At 34.4% G+C, this 22165-nt stretch overlaps 3 protein-coding genes across 3 annotated transcripts; 1 reads left to right on the top strand and 2 right to left on the bottom strand.

Moving 5' to 3' along the window:
* The first annotated feature begins 3826 nt into the window (after positions 1-3826).
* Positions 3827-5174, top strand: LOC130997437 (phosphoenolpyruvate carboxylase kinase 2-like). Its single transcript, XM_057922762.1, has 2 exons — positions 3827-4797; positions 4860-5174. Exons 1-2 carry the CDS (start codon positions 4005-4007, stop codon positions 4907-4909), a joined length of 843 nt encoding a protein of 280 aa, XP_057778745.1. The 5' UTR covers positions 3827-4004; the 3' UTR covers positions 4910-5174.
* Positions 5175-17596: 12422 nt separating this feature from the next.
* LOC130998275 (uncharacterized) lies at positions 17597-18223 on the bottom strand. Its single transcript, XM_057923707.1, has one exon. It carries the CDS (start codon positions 18221-18223, stop codon positions 17597-17599), a length of 627 nt encoding a protein of 208 aa, XP_057779690.1.
* A 1865-nt stretch (positions 18224-20088) lies between these two features.
* Positions 20089-21117, bottom strand: LOC130997440 (ethylene-response factor C3-like). The gene has a single exon (XM_057922766.1). It carries the CDS (start codon positions 20894-20896, stop codon positions 20300-20302), a length of 597 nt encoding a protein of 198 aa, XP_057778749.1. The 5' UTR covers positions 20897-21117; the 3' UTR covers positions 20089-20299.
* Positions 21118-22165: the final 1048 nt, after the last annotated feature.

Below are 22165 nucleotides of genomic sequence, written 5' to 3'. Positions count from 1 at the left end.
TGAGATGGATGGAATATCAAATTGTAAATTTTCATATATAATATGATCTTATACGAATTGTTATGTAATTCGAGAACGTTATGGTTATATGGGAGAAAACTATGTAATCATAAATTGAAAGTTTTTAACCAACACAAAAAATAAATTTAATCCAATAATGTACACGAAAAGAAAGGAAAAAAAAAAGTAATTTACGAATGTAGCCGCAAGGAATCTATATCTATATATAATAAAAGAGGAGTCTAACGTAAATTTTTTCCCACCAAAATTTCTCTCTTTTTATTTTTCTTCTTATAATTTTGATTCTCTTTTAAAATCATCAACTTTAATTTATAAAAAAAAATATTCAATATGGATGTTAAATTAAAGATAATGACGATATCTTTAATTTGATGTAAAAATTATAAAAAATAAATTTAAAACCAATAAGTTATTATAGTTTAAAGTCACCAAATTATTTTTTTCTCTCTCCTCTCTCTTCTCTCCTCTATTATCTGTTCTCTCATTTTTTAAAATTCACGGTTCTTTCATTCCTTTTTCCATATTTTTTTATTTTATTTTTTATGTTTTTACTATATATCAGTATTTTTTATATTTTACTATTTATATTTTTATTATATCAGTTTAATGCAATTACAATGATGAAACTTATATTTGTTCATTTTAGAAATCTTTAACTTAAAAATCTATATATAATATAAAAGAGGAGTCTAACGTAAATTTTTTCCCACCAAAATTTCTCTCTCTTTATTTTTCTTCTTATAATTTTAATTCTCTTTTAAAATCATCAACTTTAATTTATAAAAAAATATTCAATATGGATGTTAAATTAAAGATACTGACGATATCTTTAATTTGATGTAAAAATTATAAAAAATAAATTTAAAACCAATAAGTTATTATAGTTTAAAGTCACCAAATTATTTTTTTCTCTCTCCTCTCTCTTCTCTCCTCTATTATCTCCTCTCTCATTTTTTAGAATTTACGGTTCTTTCATTCCTTTTTCCATATTTTTTTATTTTATTTTTTATGTTTTTACTATATATCAGTATTTTTTATATTTTACTATTTATATTTTTATTATATCAGTTTAATGCAATTACAATGATGAAACTTATATTTGTTCATTTTAGAAATCTTTAGCTTAAAAATATTTTTTTAAAGGTCAACTTTATATTAATATAAATTTGTAGATAAATAACTAATATATAGTATATCTTAAAAATCGAATTTTTAAGCTTCAAAATTACTCATTGGAAAATCAGTAATTAGAGAAGCATTATCGATTTTCTTTAAAAAAAAAAAAAGTAAATTGAAGAGTTTATTTTTTTAGTAGCACATTTATTTAAATTTACTGAAATTGTATACATTTTATTTTGGAAAATGAACGACACATATCTCATGTTAAACCCTTTATTTTTTCACTTTCCAATTGAAAAAAAAAAATGTATACATTGTAACTTTATTTTAAAATTTGAGCATAAACAAAATGACCTCATAAATATGATTTAAATATGCATTCGAAAACTATATTAAACTATAGTTATACTATATGTAAATAAATAGTTTTGTACATCTTAGAATATTATATGATCCATAATGATACTCATTATCATCTATACTTGCTTTTGATATTTCATAATTTATTTATTTATAAATTTATACACATTATCAATTAAATCAATTAATTGCTATTTCAATAATTGAAAATTCGAATGTTTTCATATTGATATTTTTATTGAGATTATATTGTGAATAATTTATTTTTTATTGAGATCATTTATGTTTATATTTACTTATATATATATATATATCTATATTATGTTTAATATTTTTATTTATTTATTTTAATTATCTTTCAATTTCGATGATGGTCGTGCATCGCACGAACGGGCACATACTAGTTTTCTTTAAATTTCCGGTTCTTGCATTTCTTTTGTGGGAGTTATTTCATTTTTTGACGAGTATATGTGTTGGCTAAGCAGTAGAGATATTATTCTAAAGTTAAAGGTCTTGAATTTGAGTTCTTCGTTGTGCAGTGAGTTCACCGTATTTAAATTTTTTTATTTAATATTGTTAATTTATAAAAAATAAAATAAAAAGAGTTATAAGGATAGGTACAAACTACCCACCCGTCTACAAAAAATAGTCAATTTTTGTCTTTTTAGGATGTCCACAAAAATTAGTTCATTTTCATTTTTGAAAACTATCTATCACATGATGGATCATATTCTCCACTCACAATACAATTAATTATCATTATAAACACTACTTATTAAGTGGACCATTTCTCCACTCACAATACAATAACTATTTTTACTAAAATCTGTGCCGTCATCCTTTAGGACTATTTTTGATGGATGGATGAAGTATAAATTTCTTTTAAAATATATATAATAAATTATGAACATAAGATATTTTTTTATGGAATACAATAATTTGCAAAAAATGAGATTTTTCACTTTCAATTGAATTCAAATTCAAGATCATGAATTTATTTAATAAAATGATAAATTCATTTTAAAATTTTCACGATTTAATGATAAAAAAATATTAATAATTTATATTTTAAATTAATTTTATTTTATTCAATCATTGAATTATAAATTCAAAAAGATATAGATTCAAGCTACAGAACTGAGGTATGAAAGTCTCTTTTGAATATCGTGTGATTGTATTTTCATTTATTTGAATATTTAATATAATTTATGTCCAACTTGATTGTTGTTTGAGGTATAGTTTAATTTTAACTTATTTGCTTAATCTATTATTTCATCGGTCCACCGTGAAATCGATTTTAAAAAAAAATCAATTTTACAATAATACTACTTCAACATATAAATGATATACTTTATAAATTTTTTGAATCGTCCCATTTATTTTGAAAAAATTTCTTATTTAGCAAAAAATTTACCTTTATTCACTTTTTTCATTTTTCCACATACCACACTTATATATCACATTAAATACTAGTAATAGTTTCTTAAATTTCGTGTCCAAAAATTTTATCTCAAAATAAATGAGATGGATGGAGTATATATATATAGGAAGGGGCTACAGTAAAAACATCTCTTAAAATAAAAACTACAAACCAACAAAAATGTATGAATTTTATGTAGAACACGTGTGAATTCACTGTATAAATGTATGAATTGCGAAATATTTTTTTTTTGCTACCTTTGGAATTCGAACTCGGGACCATGAATTCATCCAACAAGGTGATGAATCAATCGTAGATCTTGATGATCTAAAGACTGAAAATGGTTCCTATTTTATACAATAAAATGTGTTTTTTTTATAGCCTTCCTCTGTGTGTGTGTGTGTGTATATATATATATATTTATAGAGAGAGAGAAATGTTAAACAGAGAATGCTAAATATTTAGAGAATAGAGAATTCGTGAAACAAAAACGAACAGATCTACAATTTTTACGAACAAATCAATGTACCGTATGAACAACAATTTGCCCTGGGTTCGAATCCTATTGGTGGCGAGTTTTTCTATTTTTTTACTAAATATGTCTGTTCGTTTGTGATGTTGATCTGTTCGTAACATGTATAGACTTGTTCAAAATGAAATATATAATAATTCTCCGTTTAACTTGACCCTATATAGAGAAAGGTTATTCAATTTTAAAATATCTTACGTATTTTGTATCATAAAAAAAGTTGAAAAAGAATTAAGTTTAACAGTTTGAAGTTAACGTTAACAAAGAGAAAGGAAAAGAACAATAAAGTAACGAAAAACAAGGTTTCAATCATTTCAAGCGTAACACTAACATTTAAATATAAAATTAAAAAACAAGAGAATTATTTTTGTTGGGCGAAATTTGGGTGCAGCTCCATCCACCCCTTCCTCGTACGACCAGCTAAGCTGCATTTGAACTTCCCTTCCAATTGGAATATTCCCCACATATTCTGTGTCTCTCTATAAATAAGGCCCCCCCAAACATCTGCTCCCTTCAAAACCAACAAAAACACAAACAAAACACATTTCACATATCATGTGCGACACCCTCAACAACGACTACCACCTCCACGAAGAGCTCGGCCGCGGCCGCTTTGGCGTCGTCCACCGCTGCTACTCCCCGATTTCCTCCTCCTCCTTCGCCTGCAAGTCCATCGCCAAGCGCGCCCTCTCCTCCGACCCCACCGACCGCCGCTGCCTCGACGTCGAGCCCAAGATCCTCCGCCTCCTCTCCGCCTGCCCCCACGTCCTCCGCCTCCACGCCGTCTACGACAACGACGACTACCTCCACCTCGTCACCGACCTCTGCGACGGCGGCGATCTCTACGACCGCCTCGCCTCCGGCTGCCGCTTCTCCGAGCGCGACGCCGCCGCCGTCCTCCGCCAGCTCATGTCCGCCGTCGCCTCCTGCCACCGCGCCGGCGTCGCGCACCGCGACATCAAGCCCGACAACATCCTCTTCGACTCGCGCGGCCGCCTCCAGCTCGCCGACTTCGGCTCCGCCGAGGTCTTCGGCGGTGGAGCCACGCCGCCGGAGATGAGCGGCGTGGTGGGCACGCCGTACTACGTGGCGCCGGAGGTGCTGCTGGGCGGAAATTACGACGAGAAGGTGGACGTGTGGAGCGCCGGCGTGATCCTGTACATGATGCTTGCCGGCGTGCCCCCGTTCTACGGTGACGGCCCCGCAGAGACCTTTGAGGCGGTGGTGCGCGAGAGGCTGAGGTTTCCGACGAAAATTTTCCGGTCCGTGTCGCCGGAGGTGAAGGATCTGTTGAGGAAGATGATCTGCAGAGACGTATACCGGCGATTCTCCGCCGATCAAGTTCTGAGTAAGTAGTCTCGATTTTGAAGGAGAAATCAAATTAGGTTTTAATTGGAATTTGAATTGCAGGGCATCCATGGATGATAAATGGAGGAGAGACAGCGTTAAAGGAGGAGTAACTGCACGAAGAGTAGAGGTGGTGAACCGCAGAGGACGGTGTCTGCTCCGATGGAATGGTGATGTTGGTGAGGTTTTAAGAGTGATACATCAAAGATGGGAAATTTGGGCGGGTTTTTAAATACGAAACCAAGAATCGCATTACCCAAATTTAGGTGTTTGTTTGTTAGGTGAGGTTGATGAATTGAACAAGAGAAGGATGTAAATTAAAATGTCCTACAAAATACTCCTATATATGTTGTATATATATATATCACTTTGGGTGTTCTTGCTCGTCTTATATTCATTTCAGTAGCGCTACCGCACTGCATTTTTGTTTCATTTCATGAATTTCCATTTAGAATCATTTTTTTAACGAACAATTATTTGAAAATTCATCTCTAGTTCAACATCAAATATAATACTCCCTCCGTCCATGAAATGAGTACCCATATGGGGGTGACACGGGTTTTAAGAAATTGATTAAGTGTGTGTAAGTGGAATAAGGGACCCACTTTTATTGTGAGTGGGATGTGTGGGGTACACTTACCAAAAAAGGAAATGGGTACTCATTTGGTGGACGGACTAAAAAGGAAATATGGGTACTCATTTCGTGGACGGAGGGAGTACAAACTAGACATAATTTGATTTCATGATATATGATTTGATTGAATTTAATCAGATTCGTACCAAGTTATTTTGCCTTGCGAAATTTGGTCTCCCTAGTTATAGCGCTGTAGGTGACTTTTTTTTTGGTGAGGGCTGCAGGTGATTGTTCTCACTTCTCCCCGCAATATCTGTGGATGAGATCCTCTATCTCTATCCCATAATTTGATTACGGTAAATATTATTTTTTGGCTTATCGTTTGAGGCTTTTCTAAAAAATATCTCATTCTAAGAGTAATTACAAAATAATATTTATGGTTTCAATTTTTTTTATTTGTGGTCCACAAAAATAATTCAATGACTGGAAAAAAAAAATGTTTCCCGCCAACTTTCATGTATTAATACACGTGGAATAATACGAACACCACCAAAAAGACGATCATGGGTAGACAAGGCCGCGGAAGAATATAACTAGGGTGATTAGGGCGTAATTGATGCAGAAGTAGTTCAAGTTGTGGCAGATTCGATACAAGGCCCGAGCCGTAGCTCAAGGGAAAAGAGATAATTTGTTTATGATTAAGGTGTAATTGATGCAGAAGTAACTCAAGGGGGGGTTTTTTTTTTTAATTCCACGTGTATTGACACATGGTTGCTCGTCGGAACACCTCATCTTCAGTCGTCAGATTATTTTTGCAACACATTTCGTTGGGACTAATAAGGAGATTTTTTTATTAGTGATAACTGCCCCTATTATTAAAATTACTAAATTTATAAAATTTAATTACAAATTATTAAAATTTAATTACAGGATACATCACAATACAAATGGATATGATTCATTATTTTGTAAAGCATTTTGTTAGGATAAATAAAGATTTTTTTTTGAAACTCAAAGGAGATATTTTATTAAGAGCAAGTACATGGAGCGTGGAGATGATCCTCCACTAAAATAACAATAAAAAACTTAATTGCAATGATTGATATTTTTATCGTTAAAAAATGTAACAATAATAATATTAACGATAGAAATTTTCAGTCGATCATTTTAAAAGAAAATTCATTTCGGTCGCTAATTGGTCATTATATAACGACAAATAATTTCTATCGTTATAATTGCTTTTTTCTTGTAGGGTTCGGCTCGCTAATCGGTTATTACAACAACCGAGTTTTCAATTGTTAATCGGTCGTTAAATTTTCAGTCGTTAATAACGAGACAACTATCAAAATAATGACATTTCAAATCGGTTATTAATTCAGTCGTTATCCATTTTAACGGTCAAATTCTCATTTTTAACGATCAATTTGAGGTGTTGTTAATGCCGCTTTTTCTAATAGTGGAAGCCAATGGAGAGCGGAAAATAGAAGCGGCAAGGCACACAACATGACAATTGACAACAATGGTGGCAAGAAAGAAGAAAGGTTTTAGGGGCTTTTGGTATCTTGGTCATGACCATATGTGTCTTTCATGTTGTCGCTGTCATAATTGGTCTCTTGCTCTTCATCTTTAATTTCCTCTTCTTCTATTAAATGTTCTTGTCTAATTGTACATTATCCACCATTCATACCATCTACCTTTGCGGCTTTGCCCCTTCCATGTTATGCTTCAATCATTAAAAACAACTGCATACTTGTGCTTAAATCAATGGAGAGCAATTAAAGATTACATATATAGTTGAATAAATTGCACTAATATTGCCGAGAAATTATAATTGCTTTTGAGAGAAAATTATTGTTGTGAGATAATCGTGTGAAGAATTTGCTAGAAAAAAATAATTGTTATAAATTGTATTTTCATATAATATATATATATATATATGTGTATATATATATATATATATAATGTAAAGTAATTATGAAAAGAAAAAAGATCAAATTAAATGGGATAATTCAATAAAAAAAATACAAATTAAGTCGAATAAAGCGAAAAGAGTATTTTAAAGACGCTGGCACGGGGATGAAGAACCTTCCGAACTCCCCAAAACACGGAAAACACGAAAAAAAAAAAAAAAAGATGGGCACGAGAATCTACTTTTTCAAAATTGATATTTATTAATGCAGGTATATTATTGGTATATTCTTTTATCAATCTCAAATATATTCTGCTTCATTCACGTAATAAACGGGTGAAATAGTTAATTTCTCTAGGCTTCCAACTTTTGACTTTGAATATAGAAGGAAATAATATAGTGTTAATTCAATCTTGATAAGCAAACCTACTTTTTTTTTTGATCAATTAAAAGTGAAATAAAATATAAACTCGGTACCAGCAGTACCGAAACAATTACAAGAAAGTAAGTGAGTACCTTCGAGAGCACCACAAAGAAAAAGGAACATTCAATTCTATAATTTGGAAAGTTTTGTTCCAACTTCAAAATCTATCTTTGATATCCAACACAAGTTTTTGTGTATCCCACGCCTTTCCTTCAAACCTACTTTCATTCCTATATTTCCACACAAGCCAAATTGTTTCAACCCACAAAGCTTTCAAAAATTTCCTGCTTTTCTTTCATTTGCCTCCATGAATAAATGACAGAAAATGTTGAGAAAGACCTTGTGGCTTTGCAGTTTTGATGTTGAGCCATTGCTGAATTTGATCCCAAACTTGTTCGACTTTTGGGCAATGAAGAAGCAGATGCTCCACCGTCTCCTCATGACATACGCATGCATTGCACCACTTCTCTTCAACTCTAATCGGTACATTCCTCTTCACCAAAATTGTCACACGTCGCCAATCTATTTCTCAAGCTTCTCCATGCAACAACCCTCGCCTTATGGGGAGTCGGCGCCTCCCAAACTTGGGCCAACACCTCATGATGAACACACGCCATCTCGCCTTTCTCCTTTGAAATGGCATCATATGCCGACTTGGTTGAGAAAACTCCATCTTTTGCCGCTTTCATTTCCACCCATCCTTCTTTCCTGAACGAGGAACCAAAGCAGAAATAACCAACAAAAGATTGTCAACCAACCCAATCTCCCTCTCACGCAAATCCCTTCTCCACCTCATCTCCCATTTCCACTCCTCTCCCACCCATTTTCCAAACTCCCCGACCAACCCCTTCTTATCTAAACTCAAATTAAATAATCTTGGAAACACAAATTTCAACGGTCTATTTCCCACCCACACCTCGTCCCAGAATCTAATACCCAAGCCGTTCCCGAGATCACGTGAAATATTATCAGAAAACCATCTCTCATCGGCTCCTCCCCTCCCTTTCTCAACTATTTTCGACCACCAACCTTTCATCCCCCCCTCGCCCCCAGCCTGCAACCTCCCTCTTCCCCCCACTCCAATTCGCCATACACATATTTAATCACCCTTGCCCATAGCGCTTCCCCACTCACCAAATATATATCTCCACAACCGTTTCAACACCAACACTATTGAACCATTCTAAATTTCTAAAACCCAAACCCTCATCTCGTTTACTAGAGCACAACACATTCCATTTGATCCAAGCAATACTTCCTAAATCCCCAAATCCCCCCCACAAGAATTTACCAAAAGCAAAAATAAGGCTACTCACGACTGTTTTAGGAATAAACGAAAAGGAGAGTTGAAACACCGGAATAGCTTGCAATATTGCTTTAACCAAGGTGATGCGCCCTGCCAAAGACAACGATCTTTTTTTCCATCCCCCGATTTTCTTTAACACTTTGTCAACCAGGAAGTTCCAGTCAATAGTACAATTATGACGACCTCCAACCTTAATACCGAGGTAACTGAAGGGGAATGAACCCTCCTTACATTTAAGCACCGTCGCCCATCTCTTAACTTTATCATCGATCACCCCCACGCCGATAAGACTACTCTTTTCGAAATTCACAGCCAAACCCGACAAAAATTGAAAAAGTAGAAGAATGTTCCTCATTGCAGTCACATTTTTGTCATCCAAGTTAACAATAAAAAACGTATCATCAGCAGATTGCAGATGTGAGATCGGGATCTTCTCCTTCCCCACCAAAGCGGGAAGCAAGAGCTGCCTTGCTGTATTCTACAAAAAGTTTGGAGATAACATTTCATTTAAACAAAATAAAACGGTATCTATCAAGCATATTAAATACAATAATGAATTGGTAATCTCCACTTATTTAGAGTAGGTAACTAATTCTAATCTATCTAACGTAATCCACCGTAGAATATCAAACGCGCCCAGGATGTGTTTACTTTAATAAAAAAAAAAAAGATAAAAAAATATAATTTCGCTCATTTTTTTATTTTTTATTTATCATTTTCACTTATTTATTATGATGGATAATTTTCTTTCAGCAGGATGAAATATTTTATCGGACAGCCATTTACACATATTTTCTATCAAATATTGAATAATATTATCTTAGGGTAAGGGTGTGAAAATATTTTCTAATATTTTTCAATATTTTCTCTTCATCTTTAATAAATACATAATAAAAAAAATGAGAAAAATATAATGTTTTATCTTTTTCTCCTATTCATTTTTTTTTCCAATGAAAATTTTATCACCAAAGTAAACGCACCTTAGTGAATAAAAAAGTCATCAAAGGTAAGCTACTTATCATGTATCTAGGCTCCAATCAATCATCTGGTCAAATTGTGTATTATCAAAGAGTTGATTAATTCTATAAGGGTGCAAAATATATTTATTTTGGTTGTAAAATTTTTATTGAAAAATATGGATATGAAAAGAATTAAAATATAATAAAATATTATATTTTCTCTCTTTTTTATTCTATGTTTACTAGAGATGAAAAGATGAGAAAATATTAAAAAATATTTTCATACCACTACCCAAAGATAAGTATCATCCAATATTGGAGAGAAAGTGAGTGAAAAGGAGCTGCTAAAGAAAATATCTCACTTGCCCGAAGAAAATATTACTCCCTTTGTCCACCAAAAGTGTGCACTTTTAGTGGGCACATAAGAAAATTGGTGGTGATTTTTATATAGTGGAGAAAGATCCCCACAAAAATTTGAAATGAGTGGTTGCGATTGAATTAAGGATGATTTTTGTTTTGTAAATAAATGATGTTTGTAAGGATAAAAGATAAGAAAAAGTGGTGGATCATGTCTTAAAATGAAAAATGTCATAATTTTTGTGGACACCCAAAATGGCAAAATTGTCATACTTTTAGTGGACGGATGGAGTATATCATAGTATACATGTGAAAATTGTAGAAAAATTGTAAAAAAATATATCTAATGTCTCCTTTTCCATCAAGAGCAAACAGATCTAAAGTGTTTGGTTTGGTAGATATGATGGATAAAATTGATAAGATTTGAGTGGTGATTAAATAATTCATCCAACTTTATGGTGATAGATAATTACACATTTAGATGATTAGATCAGGGTCGAATTATCAATCACGGATTCAATCATGTAAATCAAACACTTGATTCAAATAAATTATTTTATCAATCATGTTTTATTACTCCTCCTAAGAATACACCATTTTTAATTTTCTTTGCATCTATATAAAATTTTGCATGTTTATAGCTCGATTTAAGAAGTAGTTGCGATTAATGTCTGTGTGACGGATGAATTAATAGATATTGCAGAAGTTTTTTTTTTTTTTTTGAAAAGTTATTGCAAAAGTTTTATTGAGCAATCGTACGGAAATAGACAAAGAAATTTTATGGGCCTTGAGCCCCTAACGCGGCCTATTATCAGTGGCCCAAAACAATTTGTATTCATCTATCAGGGTCGTGCAGCCCACCGGGCTGTGGAAACTAGCCGGGTAGGATTGGATTGGGCCGGATCGAAAATTGACCGGGCTACAATTTAGCATGTATAACCCAGCCCCTCTCGATCTATCAGGTGATCAGGCCAAACCCCGCCCCATGATTTCTTTTCTTTAGTTTTTTTTTAATTCTATTTTTTTGTTATAAAATAATGAAAAATAAGAACAAATTAAATCGGTCAGCATCAATTCACAACGAAAAGTATAAAAAAATAAAAAATTTAAATTATATTATTGTAGGTCAAACACAGCGATAAATAAATGAACACTCAATAATAATTGTTTACTAAACAACACTTCAAAATATTTAAATAAATTTAATGTCATAACAATAAATAGTAAATCTTTATATATATAAAAAGCGAAGTAAATGTAAATAAATTCAATTAGAAGGATATAATTGGAATTAGAAAAAATTAGGTTAGTTTTGTAATTAACTTACTAATGTAATATGCCTACGGTTACAACAAAATTTCATGCTCCCAAAAATTTCATGCTCCCGAAAATTTGAGTAAATGTAATGGGCCTACGGTTACAACAAGCTCCCGAAAATTTGAACTAACAACAACAAAAAAAAAAATACCCAAAATTTAATGTTACTATTGTTGTTCTTCCCTTTTTTCATTTGATTTGTACATAAAGCATATTTTTTCCATTTTCATTATATTATATTTTGGATAAAATAAAATTAACTTTAATTTGAAATTTAAAATGAGCAAATTATGATAATCTAAAATTTTAACATATTAAATAATTTACATTTTGAGTAGTGATATGCTTGAGCAAGTTATTGTTGGAACCACATTTTAAGTTTTTTAATCTTATTATTTTATTTATCATATTTTGATTTTTTTTATTTATATTTATTTTTGTGTGGTTTCATCTTCAATTATATATGCATCTTAAATGAAAGATCATGAAAAAATCATTAACTTTAGTATATTACTTACTATGAAACAAATAAATAAGTTATAATTATTAAAATTCAACCAATTAAATTTATTTAGATTTTTTTTTTTTTTTTGTAAAGATAGGAGGTGTTTAAACTTTTCTTTTATTTGGATTTAAATTGAATATTTAATGATAGTTTCAATGAGATCCCTCATATATGGTGTGATCTAGAATGATTTGTATGTATTGATTTAATGTATCTTATGACTAATATTTACCTGGAAGAAGCAAAATTGTACCTGAGTTCGAATTCTGAAGGAATTGAAAATTTTGATAATTTTTTGAATACATTTATTCAACAGTCAACACTATATAGTGACCAATTAATTATTCGTACGTCTCACGAAAAATAGCAATCTCACTATAGTCTAATCATATATATATATATATATATTAGTACTTGATTTGACTATCAATTATAAATTTGAATATGATAGTAATTATAAATCCAGTTTTATAATTATAGCAACTCTCTATATAAGTTTGAATATCAATATAATTTAGGGTTAATGGCCTGTAAAACCACCAACTTTGAGTGAATTCTGGTTTTAATCTCTAACAAAAGTTTCTGCCTGTAAATATATGAATTTTGAAATGTTTCTGATTTTGACTACGGCAGATTCCCGCTGCAAGTTATTGCCATAATTTCCGTCTCCAAATATCATAGTTCATAAGTTAAATGATGTCGTTTTGTATTTTTAAAGGAACGACGTCATCGTCGATAAAGACACGTTGGATTTCAGGCTGCCAAGTCAGCCTATTTTGGCTGGAAATGTGACCCGTAATCAAAATCAGAAACATTTCAAAGTTCATATATTTACATGCAGAATCTTTTGTTAGAGGTTAAAACCAGAATTCGCTCAAAGTTGGTGGTTTTACAGGCCATTAACCCTAAATTATATTGATAATATTAAAATATTAGATCAATTTGCAAATAATAAATTTTATATTAAATTCTAATTTTATTAGTTTATATTAATAATTATAAAATATATGTACAACTTATGCGGGTCTAAAATCACAATTACCGCGCATAGCGCGGGAGGTACACTAGTATCATTAACAATCAAAAGATTCGATATGAATGATATTTGAGACTTCCTTATGCAATTGTATTTATTTAACTTTTTATACATCTATATTATATAATATGATAAACAAAAAGATACAAATATTAATAACTTAATAGTGATTCTAATTTTGATTAATTTTTTATTTTAATATTTTCTAATGTATAATTAATTGAAAAATCGACGGGCCAAAAAAACCCGAAAATCTTGCATCTTTAATCCCTGAAGTTGGATTAGCTCGACAGGCCGACGTAGGGCTGGGAATCGGGTCGGGTTCGGGTACCCTACCCGAAAAAATCGGGTACTCGAACCCGAAAATCCCCTAAACCCTATACCCGACCCCGACCCCGAAATTGAAATCGGGTACCCTAATACCCGACTCGGGTACCCGGGTCGGGTATTCGGGTACCCTAAATTACCCGAGTCGACTCAGTTTCCCGTTTCCAGTTTCCATCGAAGAAATTAAAACTCACAACAAAATTCCACCAAAATTCAACCCCCACCGTCGATTAATTCGAAATCCACCAAAACTCACAACGAAATTCCACCAAAATTCCACCAAAATTCAACGAAATCTGGAAAATTAATTCGAAATCTGTATGAAAAAAAGAAGAAGAAGAAGAAGCGCTCCTGTCGAGGGTCGCGGTGGCCGGTGGGAGTTGCGGCCTCGTCGAAGTTTGGGACTGGGGAGGCTGGGACGACTGGCGAGGGGCTGGGATGGCGCCGACGTCGGGCTGGCGAGGGGCGAGGGGCTGGGATGGCGCCGACGCCGGGCTGGCGAGGGGCGAGGGGCTGGGATGGCGCCGACGCCGGGCTGGCGAGGGACGAGGGGCGACGGCGAGTGGGGCGGCCGAGAGGTTAGGGCCGGCGCCGGCGGGCTGGGACCTGGGAGTTCAGTTTGGGAATTGGGTTTGGGAGGGAATTGATTTGGGAAAATAGGGGGCGGGAGGATCCGAGACTAGGTCTAGGGCTGGAAGTTTTAGAAATTAGAATTCATATTTAATTTAATTAAATAGTTTAAAATTTATTAATTAAAAATGTCGGGTAATTCGGGTATACCCGATCGGGGATCGGGTATACCCGATACCCGATTCTTTAGACCCCTAAATACCCGATCCCGTACCCGATCCCGAAAAAATTGGGTATCGGGTACCCTATACCCGATTTTTTTGGGTCGGATATCGGGTACCCGATTACCCGATCCCGAAATTCCCAGCCCTACGCCGACGGAACAGGCTTCTTAGGCCCTAGTTTTTTGGGACCTCTATTTATCTCCAAAAAAATAAAAATTCTAACATCATTCTCTTAAGTTTGTCAGTGTTCACGGAGGTTACAATCGTTGGGTGTGTATCTAATCCGTAGATATTTTACATAGTTTATGAATTATAATAAATATCTAACACGAATCAACTATAAGGAGGGTATTTAGAATTTTTCTTTTTGATAAAGGTCTTTAGACTTTTTTTAGGTATGAGGTATTTAGATTTTAAATATAAGAGGAAAATTTATCTTCTTTGTTTTTACTGTGATTTATTTAATTCTGTATACTTTATGAATATATGTACAAAAGTTATACCAACTTAGAGTTCAACTCAAATAAGAAGTGTTAGGTCCCGGGGGGTCTCGAATAGGTGTATGGGGGGGAATACACCTATGGACTATTTTCACAAAATCCTCAGTCAGATGGATCTCAAGATAGAGATCTAAACGAAACTTTACACGCAAACAAAGACACATGTTGACTGGAAATAGTTTTGACCAAATAGGGTTGACGACTGATATTGACCGCTCTTCAGTAAGAAGTTATCAGTTAATCTACTGTAACTTAATTGATGCACTTATGGGCTTCAGTTGAGTTTGCTAAAACAGAGATGATAACACTCTTCCTGACTATCAAAAGATAGATCAATCAGACTGATATCATACGCAGCGGAAATTAAACTTAGTTTCGCAATAGCCTCGGTAGAGCACATTGTTGGTCTTAGGTTTCTCTTTGCCGTTAATCAGTATTCAGTTTATCAATTGAAACAACACAAGTAGGAATGTAAAACTGAAAGCGATAAACACTACAGAGACTTTTACGTGGTTCGGTAAAACCCTTTCCTACATCCACGGTCGGTTGATCAGACCAACAATCCACTCCGCAAGTGTTTAACAGGTGCACTGCAAACCAAACGGTGTGCTTGTCGGGTGCACACAACCGTACCACTGAAGAAAACCCTTCTTCAGTACCCACGCTTCACTCGCGTCGGATTTCTCTTGCTTAGCACAATCCGCACTAAGACTCTCAGAGACAGAAAACCCTTCTGACCTCTGAATCACTCAAAACACTCAAATCTTTCTTTTGGAAAGGAGGTTTGAACGAGTGCTAACTATATTGCAAAGAACAAGTTCTTTGTAGCAAGTTTGACCTTGGCTTCTGGGTAAACAGAGGTTTGCCTAAGGTCTAAGAGAATGTATGTAATCAGCAGTGACTGATTTTGGCTTTGGAATTCTCTTCTTCGATTCAAGCTTTGGGGAGGTTAAGCTTTAGGCTGAATAGCAATTTCGGCAGAGCTTCAGCTTATGTCGTTGAATCGGTGAAGATTGAAGTTGATCCTCGAGCGCTATTTGTAGGAGAACTCTTGAATAGATCTGTTGGCGTAACGCGTCCTCAAGATTTCTTCCGTTGGAGAGCAATTCGAATTTGGGCTGAGGCTTCAATCTTCGAGGTTCATTGTCTGGTGGAAACGGCTCTCTTGAGGGACATGAGATGTGACATCTCTGATAAAGTAACCACCAAATATGAATGACCTCTGCAGAGATAAGATCCTGAGATCTCTGCATTTAATGCGGCTGTACTCTTGTGAGTACGTGGCTTCCTTTGAACGTTGGAAGATCAGTCCGAGGAAGAATGATCAACTGATACTTGACTTTAGTATCAGTCTATGGCACGCATTAAGTAATCAGTTCCAAACTGATTCTTCAACTGATACTTCAGTTGGTATCTTCAGTCTTCAGTCTTCAGTCTTCCGAACCGCATACTAAACTAGAAACGAACTCTAACACTTGAGTTCAAAAACTGTTCTAGTCTATTACAATTAAGACCTATGAATTTTGGTATCATCAAAACAAGGATTAGGATATTCCACAAGATTCCCAACAATTTCCCCCTTTTTGATGATGCCAAAACCATACAGCAGTTCTAGACAATAAAAAGACTGAACTCACAGCATAAGTTCTAAAACTGGGGTGAAAACAGTTCCCCCTAAACAATAGAACCTAAAAACTTGTACTTAGAGTTAAGAACAAAACAGTTCTAAAACAGAACAGGAGAAGACAGAAAGACATAATCAGAGCCTGGACAAAGAGTCATTGTCTTCAGGTTGAGATCAAAATGAAGTTCTTTTCATTTAAAAACGGACTGATAGAAAGATAAAATAAATTATTTTTTGTTTGAATTGAAATATTATAATTGACATATCTCAAAAGAAAATTTGGGATGTTATTAGAGCATCTCCAATGGGTGGGTCTTAGTTTGGGTCTTAGATGGTGGTCCCCACCTAAGACCCACCCCTCTCCAATGCAAAGGTCTTAGTTTAGGTCTAAAATCCTCATTTTCTCCAATATTTCAATTTCAACACAATTTTGCTAAAATGTTTAATTTTTCATAGAAAATAAAATTAAACATTACATTAAAGATAAAAATTACATAATTTAAAATACTTAATTCAAATACAATAATAAAAATTAGAATTACAATAATTTTCTAGTGGTCAATCGGACCAAATCGAGACCAAATGTGCTTCATCAAGTCCAAAGTGAGGCGAGCATGCATCTCCGCGTCTCGCATAGATGCTTGGCGTGCGACATATTGGCAAAACTCCGGTGGAGCCCCTCTGCGTGGACAAGCTGCGGCAGAGCTACTCGAAGCTTCGTCATTGCCCTCGTTTGCCCATTCCGTAGCATGGTCACCTTCATCTTGGACGATCATATTGTGCAAAATGATGCACGTGAACATGATGTCGCTCAACTCCGCCTTGCTCGTTCAATATCCTTGCGAGCAGCTTTCTGCATCACCTTGAATCTCTTGCTCTTCTCGTCTGTACGATGTGTAGGATTCTTCACAAACATAGACCAATTGGGGTAGATGTCGTCGGTCAAGTAGTATCCCTTCTGATAGAAGTAGTTGTTGACTTGAAACGTGACCGGTGGAGCCCTTCATTCGAGTTGATCGTGAAAAAATGTCGAAGAGTTGAACACGTTGATGTCGTTGTTTGCACCAGGAGTCCCAAAGAATGCGTGCCAGATCCATAAATTTTGGAAGGCGACAGCTTCGAGAGTTATAGTCGGCTCCCCCTGATCACGTCAAGTGTATGCTCCGTGCTATGCCACTGGACAATTTTTCCAGGCCCAGTGCATGCAATCAAGACTTCCAAGCATTCCCGGGAAGCCGTGTTTCGCCTCGTGCATTGCCATGAGCCTTTGGTAGTCGGCAGGGGTTGGTCTCCTCAAGTACTCCGTGCCGAAGCGTTGGATGACCACCGCACAGAAGCGGCGCATGCAATCCAACGAAGTAGACTCCGCAATCCGTAGGTACTCGTCGTACTGGTCAGCTGCTCCACCATTTGCTAGCATACGAATAGCAATCGTGCATTTCTGCAATGGTGTGAAGCCGGGTCTCCCTGTAGCATCCTCTTGTTGTTGGAAGTATGGATCTGATTGCACCTTGTCGACGATACGCAAAAATAAAGGACGACACATACGAAATCGACTCCGGAAAATAGCATCGGTGTAGACCGGATTTTCTGCAAAATAATCCTCGTACAATCGTAAAGCTCCGGCTTCACGGTCCCGACGAATGTACGCTTTCTTGATCGGCCTTCTTCGAGGGCGTGGTTGATCCGGCTCCGGTTCATCAATAGCTTCAACAATTTGATAAAATTGTTGAAGGACTTGGTCGAATTTTTGGATGTGTTCCTCGTCGGCGCCACTTGATGTAGATGAAGACATTGTGTAGAGAGAATTTGAAGGAGATGAAGATTAATTTTTGAAGTGATTTGAGAGTGAATGAGAGGGAGTATATATAGATAAAAAAAAAAAAAAAAAAAAATCAATTTTGGCCATTGTAAAGCAACAGTCCAAAATCTAATACCCCTTTAAATATTTCAAACGGTCGTTTTTTTTTTTTTTTGTTTTTTTTTTTACCAACACGTGTATTACACGCACTAGCCAATTTTCGCCAACTTCTCGGATCTCCAGCTCGACCCTGCTTCGACGCAGTGCGGCGCCTGGGTCTCGCCTCCAGCCGGATCGACCCCTCCCTTCGACCTTGCCATTGGAGGTGCTCTTAGTGATAGAAAGAGATGGATAGAAAAAATTGATGACATCCATACGTTCGTAATCCAACGAGATGGATAGAAAAAATTGATGACATCCATACGTTCGTAATCCAACGGGTTACATCATTCCACTAAAAACCATTATTTCCAAATTTCAAAAGTCAAATGAGAAATTATTCAACATTCTGGTCATTCTGACCAACAAAATTCCAAGAAACTCAGGTCCCACCCAATAATTGAATTCCTTGTTCTATTTAACTCCCATATCAATCGAGTCAACATAAACATTACTATGAATTATATACGAGCTTCATAATTTCTCTAAATTTTAATTATACTATTAACAAAAATTGCAACAATCTATACTATATTAAAAAGGGAGTTTCCAATTTGAAATCAATTTCAAATTGATTTCAATGGCGATTTTGTAATTCATTTGAAAAATAATGGCTTATTGTATATATTCAAAAATTAAGTAAACTAACTTAATTAAAATTACATGTCCCACGTGGGGCACCAAAAAACTGCTTTGATTCATGCAATAGAATGATAAATTGCATTTGGATTTAAGAAAGTGGAAATATCACATAATTTTGTGCAAAAAAAATTAATTTTTATTTATTTTCTTTAATTTTATTATTTTCTAAAAATCTCCGTTCATGAAATTATATGCAATATGGATCTTGAATTAAAGATCATGATACAAGCTTTAATTTGATATATGATATTTAAAAAATGAATTTAAAATAAACACATTATAATCATTTAAAATTCCATAATGAATTATATGTTTATATATATGTGTGTACACAATTTATAGGCATTCGTTGTAAATAATTTAGAAATTTATATTTACATAATACTAATTTATAATATATTAAGAATGTAATTTTTAATTTCAAATTAATTTTAAAATTAATAAATGACAATTTTGTAGTTATAATAAAATTGAAGGTTTATTTGTAAAGTAAAATTTTTATTTATTCCTTTTTCTTTATGTTCTTATTTTTTTATTTTATTTCTTTCTAAAATTGTGAAGTTCGACTATTTATAAAATATTTAATATGCATATCAAATTAAATATTACGATAAGAGCTTTAATTTGATATGTTTTATGTTAATATTTGATTTAAAATGTAAGAGTTACATTTATTTAATGATTAAATTTTTAAAAAAATTCTCTCTCATCTCTCCTCCTTTTGTGAAAAAATCTTCTTCTTTTTTTGTTTTGTTCATTTTACTCATATTATGACTTTTCATAAAATTATTTTTTTATTATATTAATAAATATAAAAATTAAGTTGATATCAATTTTATATAAATATAAAAATATAAAAATATTTTCCGTGCATTGCACGGGGTACAAATGCTAGTTGATAAGTATACACCACTATATATAGTGCTTGTTTCTAACTGTACAAGTGCCAGATTTCTAAAAAACACAATTCTTTTACGTAAATAAAATGATTACTCCATTATTCAAGAATCTAGCTTGCATGACACCATGTGCCTCCATGCATGAACACATTAAAAAAATATAAACAAAAGGGAAACTAAATTATATCACATTGATTTATAAGTAGTACAACACCTAAGAGATAAACAATCTAGCCGAGGAAGCAAAAAAGATCAAAAATAAATCTCATGTACTATCTCACACTAACTGATTCGAATTAATATAAACGAGAATTAAAAATGGTGGGAATTTTTTAAATTCGACCTCAGTTGAATCACACACCATATATAGTTAATACCGAAAAGCAGAATTCTCAGACAAAGTGAGCAACTCCTCCAAATAATCCGACCCCAAATCCTCCAAAACCACCACCTCCGCCGTCTGCTTCAGCTCCTTCTTCTTCCGGCACGCCTCCGCCGACTTCCTCCGCACGGAGTGGCGCTTCTTCAGCGCCAGCACCGGCGAGCAGCCCTCCTCCACCCCGCCGCCGCCGTAGTACCCCATCTCCCGCAGCGACTCCCACACCACCTCCGCCGGGTAGTTGAGCACCGCCGCCGCCCCACGCATGGCGAACGCCGCCTGATCGTAGGCCAGCGCCGCCTCCTCCGCCGTGTCGAACGTCCCCAGCCACACCCTCACGCTTCCCCTCGTCGAGTCCCTTATCTCCGCCGCGTACTTCCCCCACGGCCGCCGCCTCACCCCCCTGTACATCACCTCCTCCGCCGCCTCCGTCGCCGCCTCGGCGGTGGCCCCCTCCGCGAGAACTCCGTAGAGAAGCATTTCTTGAGAGTCGTTCTCGTTGAAAGGAAGACAGCTGTCAAACGACGTCGTCGTCGATGATTCCGGCGAAAATGTGGAGGAATGGTAATTGAAAGCTGAATAATCCATGCTGATGATCAGCTCAAAAATGATAAGAACTATCAACTATATATATACTATATAATTTTGAAAATTTGATATGCTAAATTATATAGAGAATAATATGGAATTAAAAGAGTTTGAATTTCTTAGTCGCAGGTTTGATCAGTTCTTGTTAAGACAAGTGGGATTTGGTCGTCCTAGATTTGAAGCTGCGGCAAGATTTATATAGAGGCGGGAAGATGTGGCAATTAATTAATCATAGCTAAAGATGATTATTTTATTTTAAATACTCCTTATTAATATGTGGGGGCAAGAAAAGGAGGTTTATATTAATTATAAGCATTTTATTTGAGATTTTAGAGGTCGAAAAAATTGAGTGCACGTGGGTCAAAGCACACGGCGGCGTGAAATTCTTGGAGGGAGAGTGATGTCACTTGATGATGTCATTAAGTGGATTTTCACACTAGAATATAATACTAGTGGCTATGACTTAGGAGTGATGATGGATTGGATTTAATAATTTTCAGTTTTTGCAAATTTTTGTGTTTAAAACTGAATTTGGATTAAAAATGTATAGGTATAGTTCGAGGGAGCTGAATGGAGACATTTTGGGTTGTTTAAAATTCAAAATCGTCCAAATATTCGTCTTTTTGTTTTTGTTTGAATTCTGCAACTTGCATAGTGTTGTTCATCTCTCATCCAATATGATTTTTTTTTTTCTTTATGGCTCTATATCCATTGCAATGTGGTTTAAATTAATTAGTGTCATATTATATTAACATCTAAAAAAATTCGCACTAATTCAATTCAATCTACAACTTTTACATTTTATATGTATATGAAAAGATCTTGAGAAATTATCATCGATTTTTATATATATATAAAAAAAAAAACATCAAGATCTTTAAATTAACTAAGTTTTATCAATGACTCTCACAAACTCAATCTTTTTATAAAAAAATAATTTCTCTCTTTTCCACGTGCATAGCATATAATTCAATTCAATATGCAACTTTTACATTTTATCAATGGCTGGCCCACTTCAATCTAAACATATTTTCTTTTTTCATTATTTATTGGTGTATTCGTTAATAACAAAAAGTCAAGTGGTATTTTCCCATTTGATAAAGGAGATTGTTGGATAAGTTGGTCTGCATTCTTTTTCTACAATAAAATGGATTATATTTTGTGGGCGTACCAAAATGAAAAAAATAGACTATTGAAAAAAATAGACTATTTTTTATAAATGAAAGAAGTATATTTTTAGTCTTACATAAGAAAAATAAGAATCTTCCT

Source organism: Salvia miltiorrhiza, chromosome 8 (assembly GCF_028751815.1).
Source record: "Salvia miltiorrhiza cultivar Shanhuang (shh) chromosome 8, IMPLAD_Smil_shh, whole genome shotgun sequence".
In the NCBI taxonomy this organism is placed as follows: Eukaryota; Viridiplantae; Streptophyta; class Magnoliopsida; order Lamiales; family Lamiaceae; genus Salvia; species Salvia miltiorrhiza.
The sequence above is the reverse complement of the archived record's forward strand: the minus strand, read 5'-3'. Positions and strand labels throughout refer to the sequence as shown.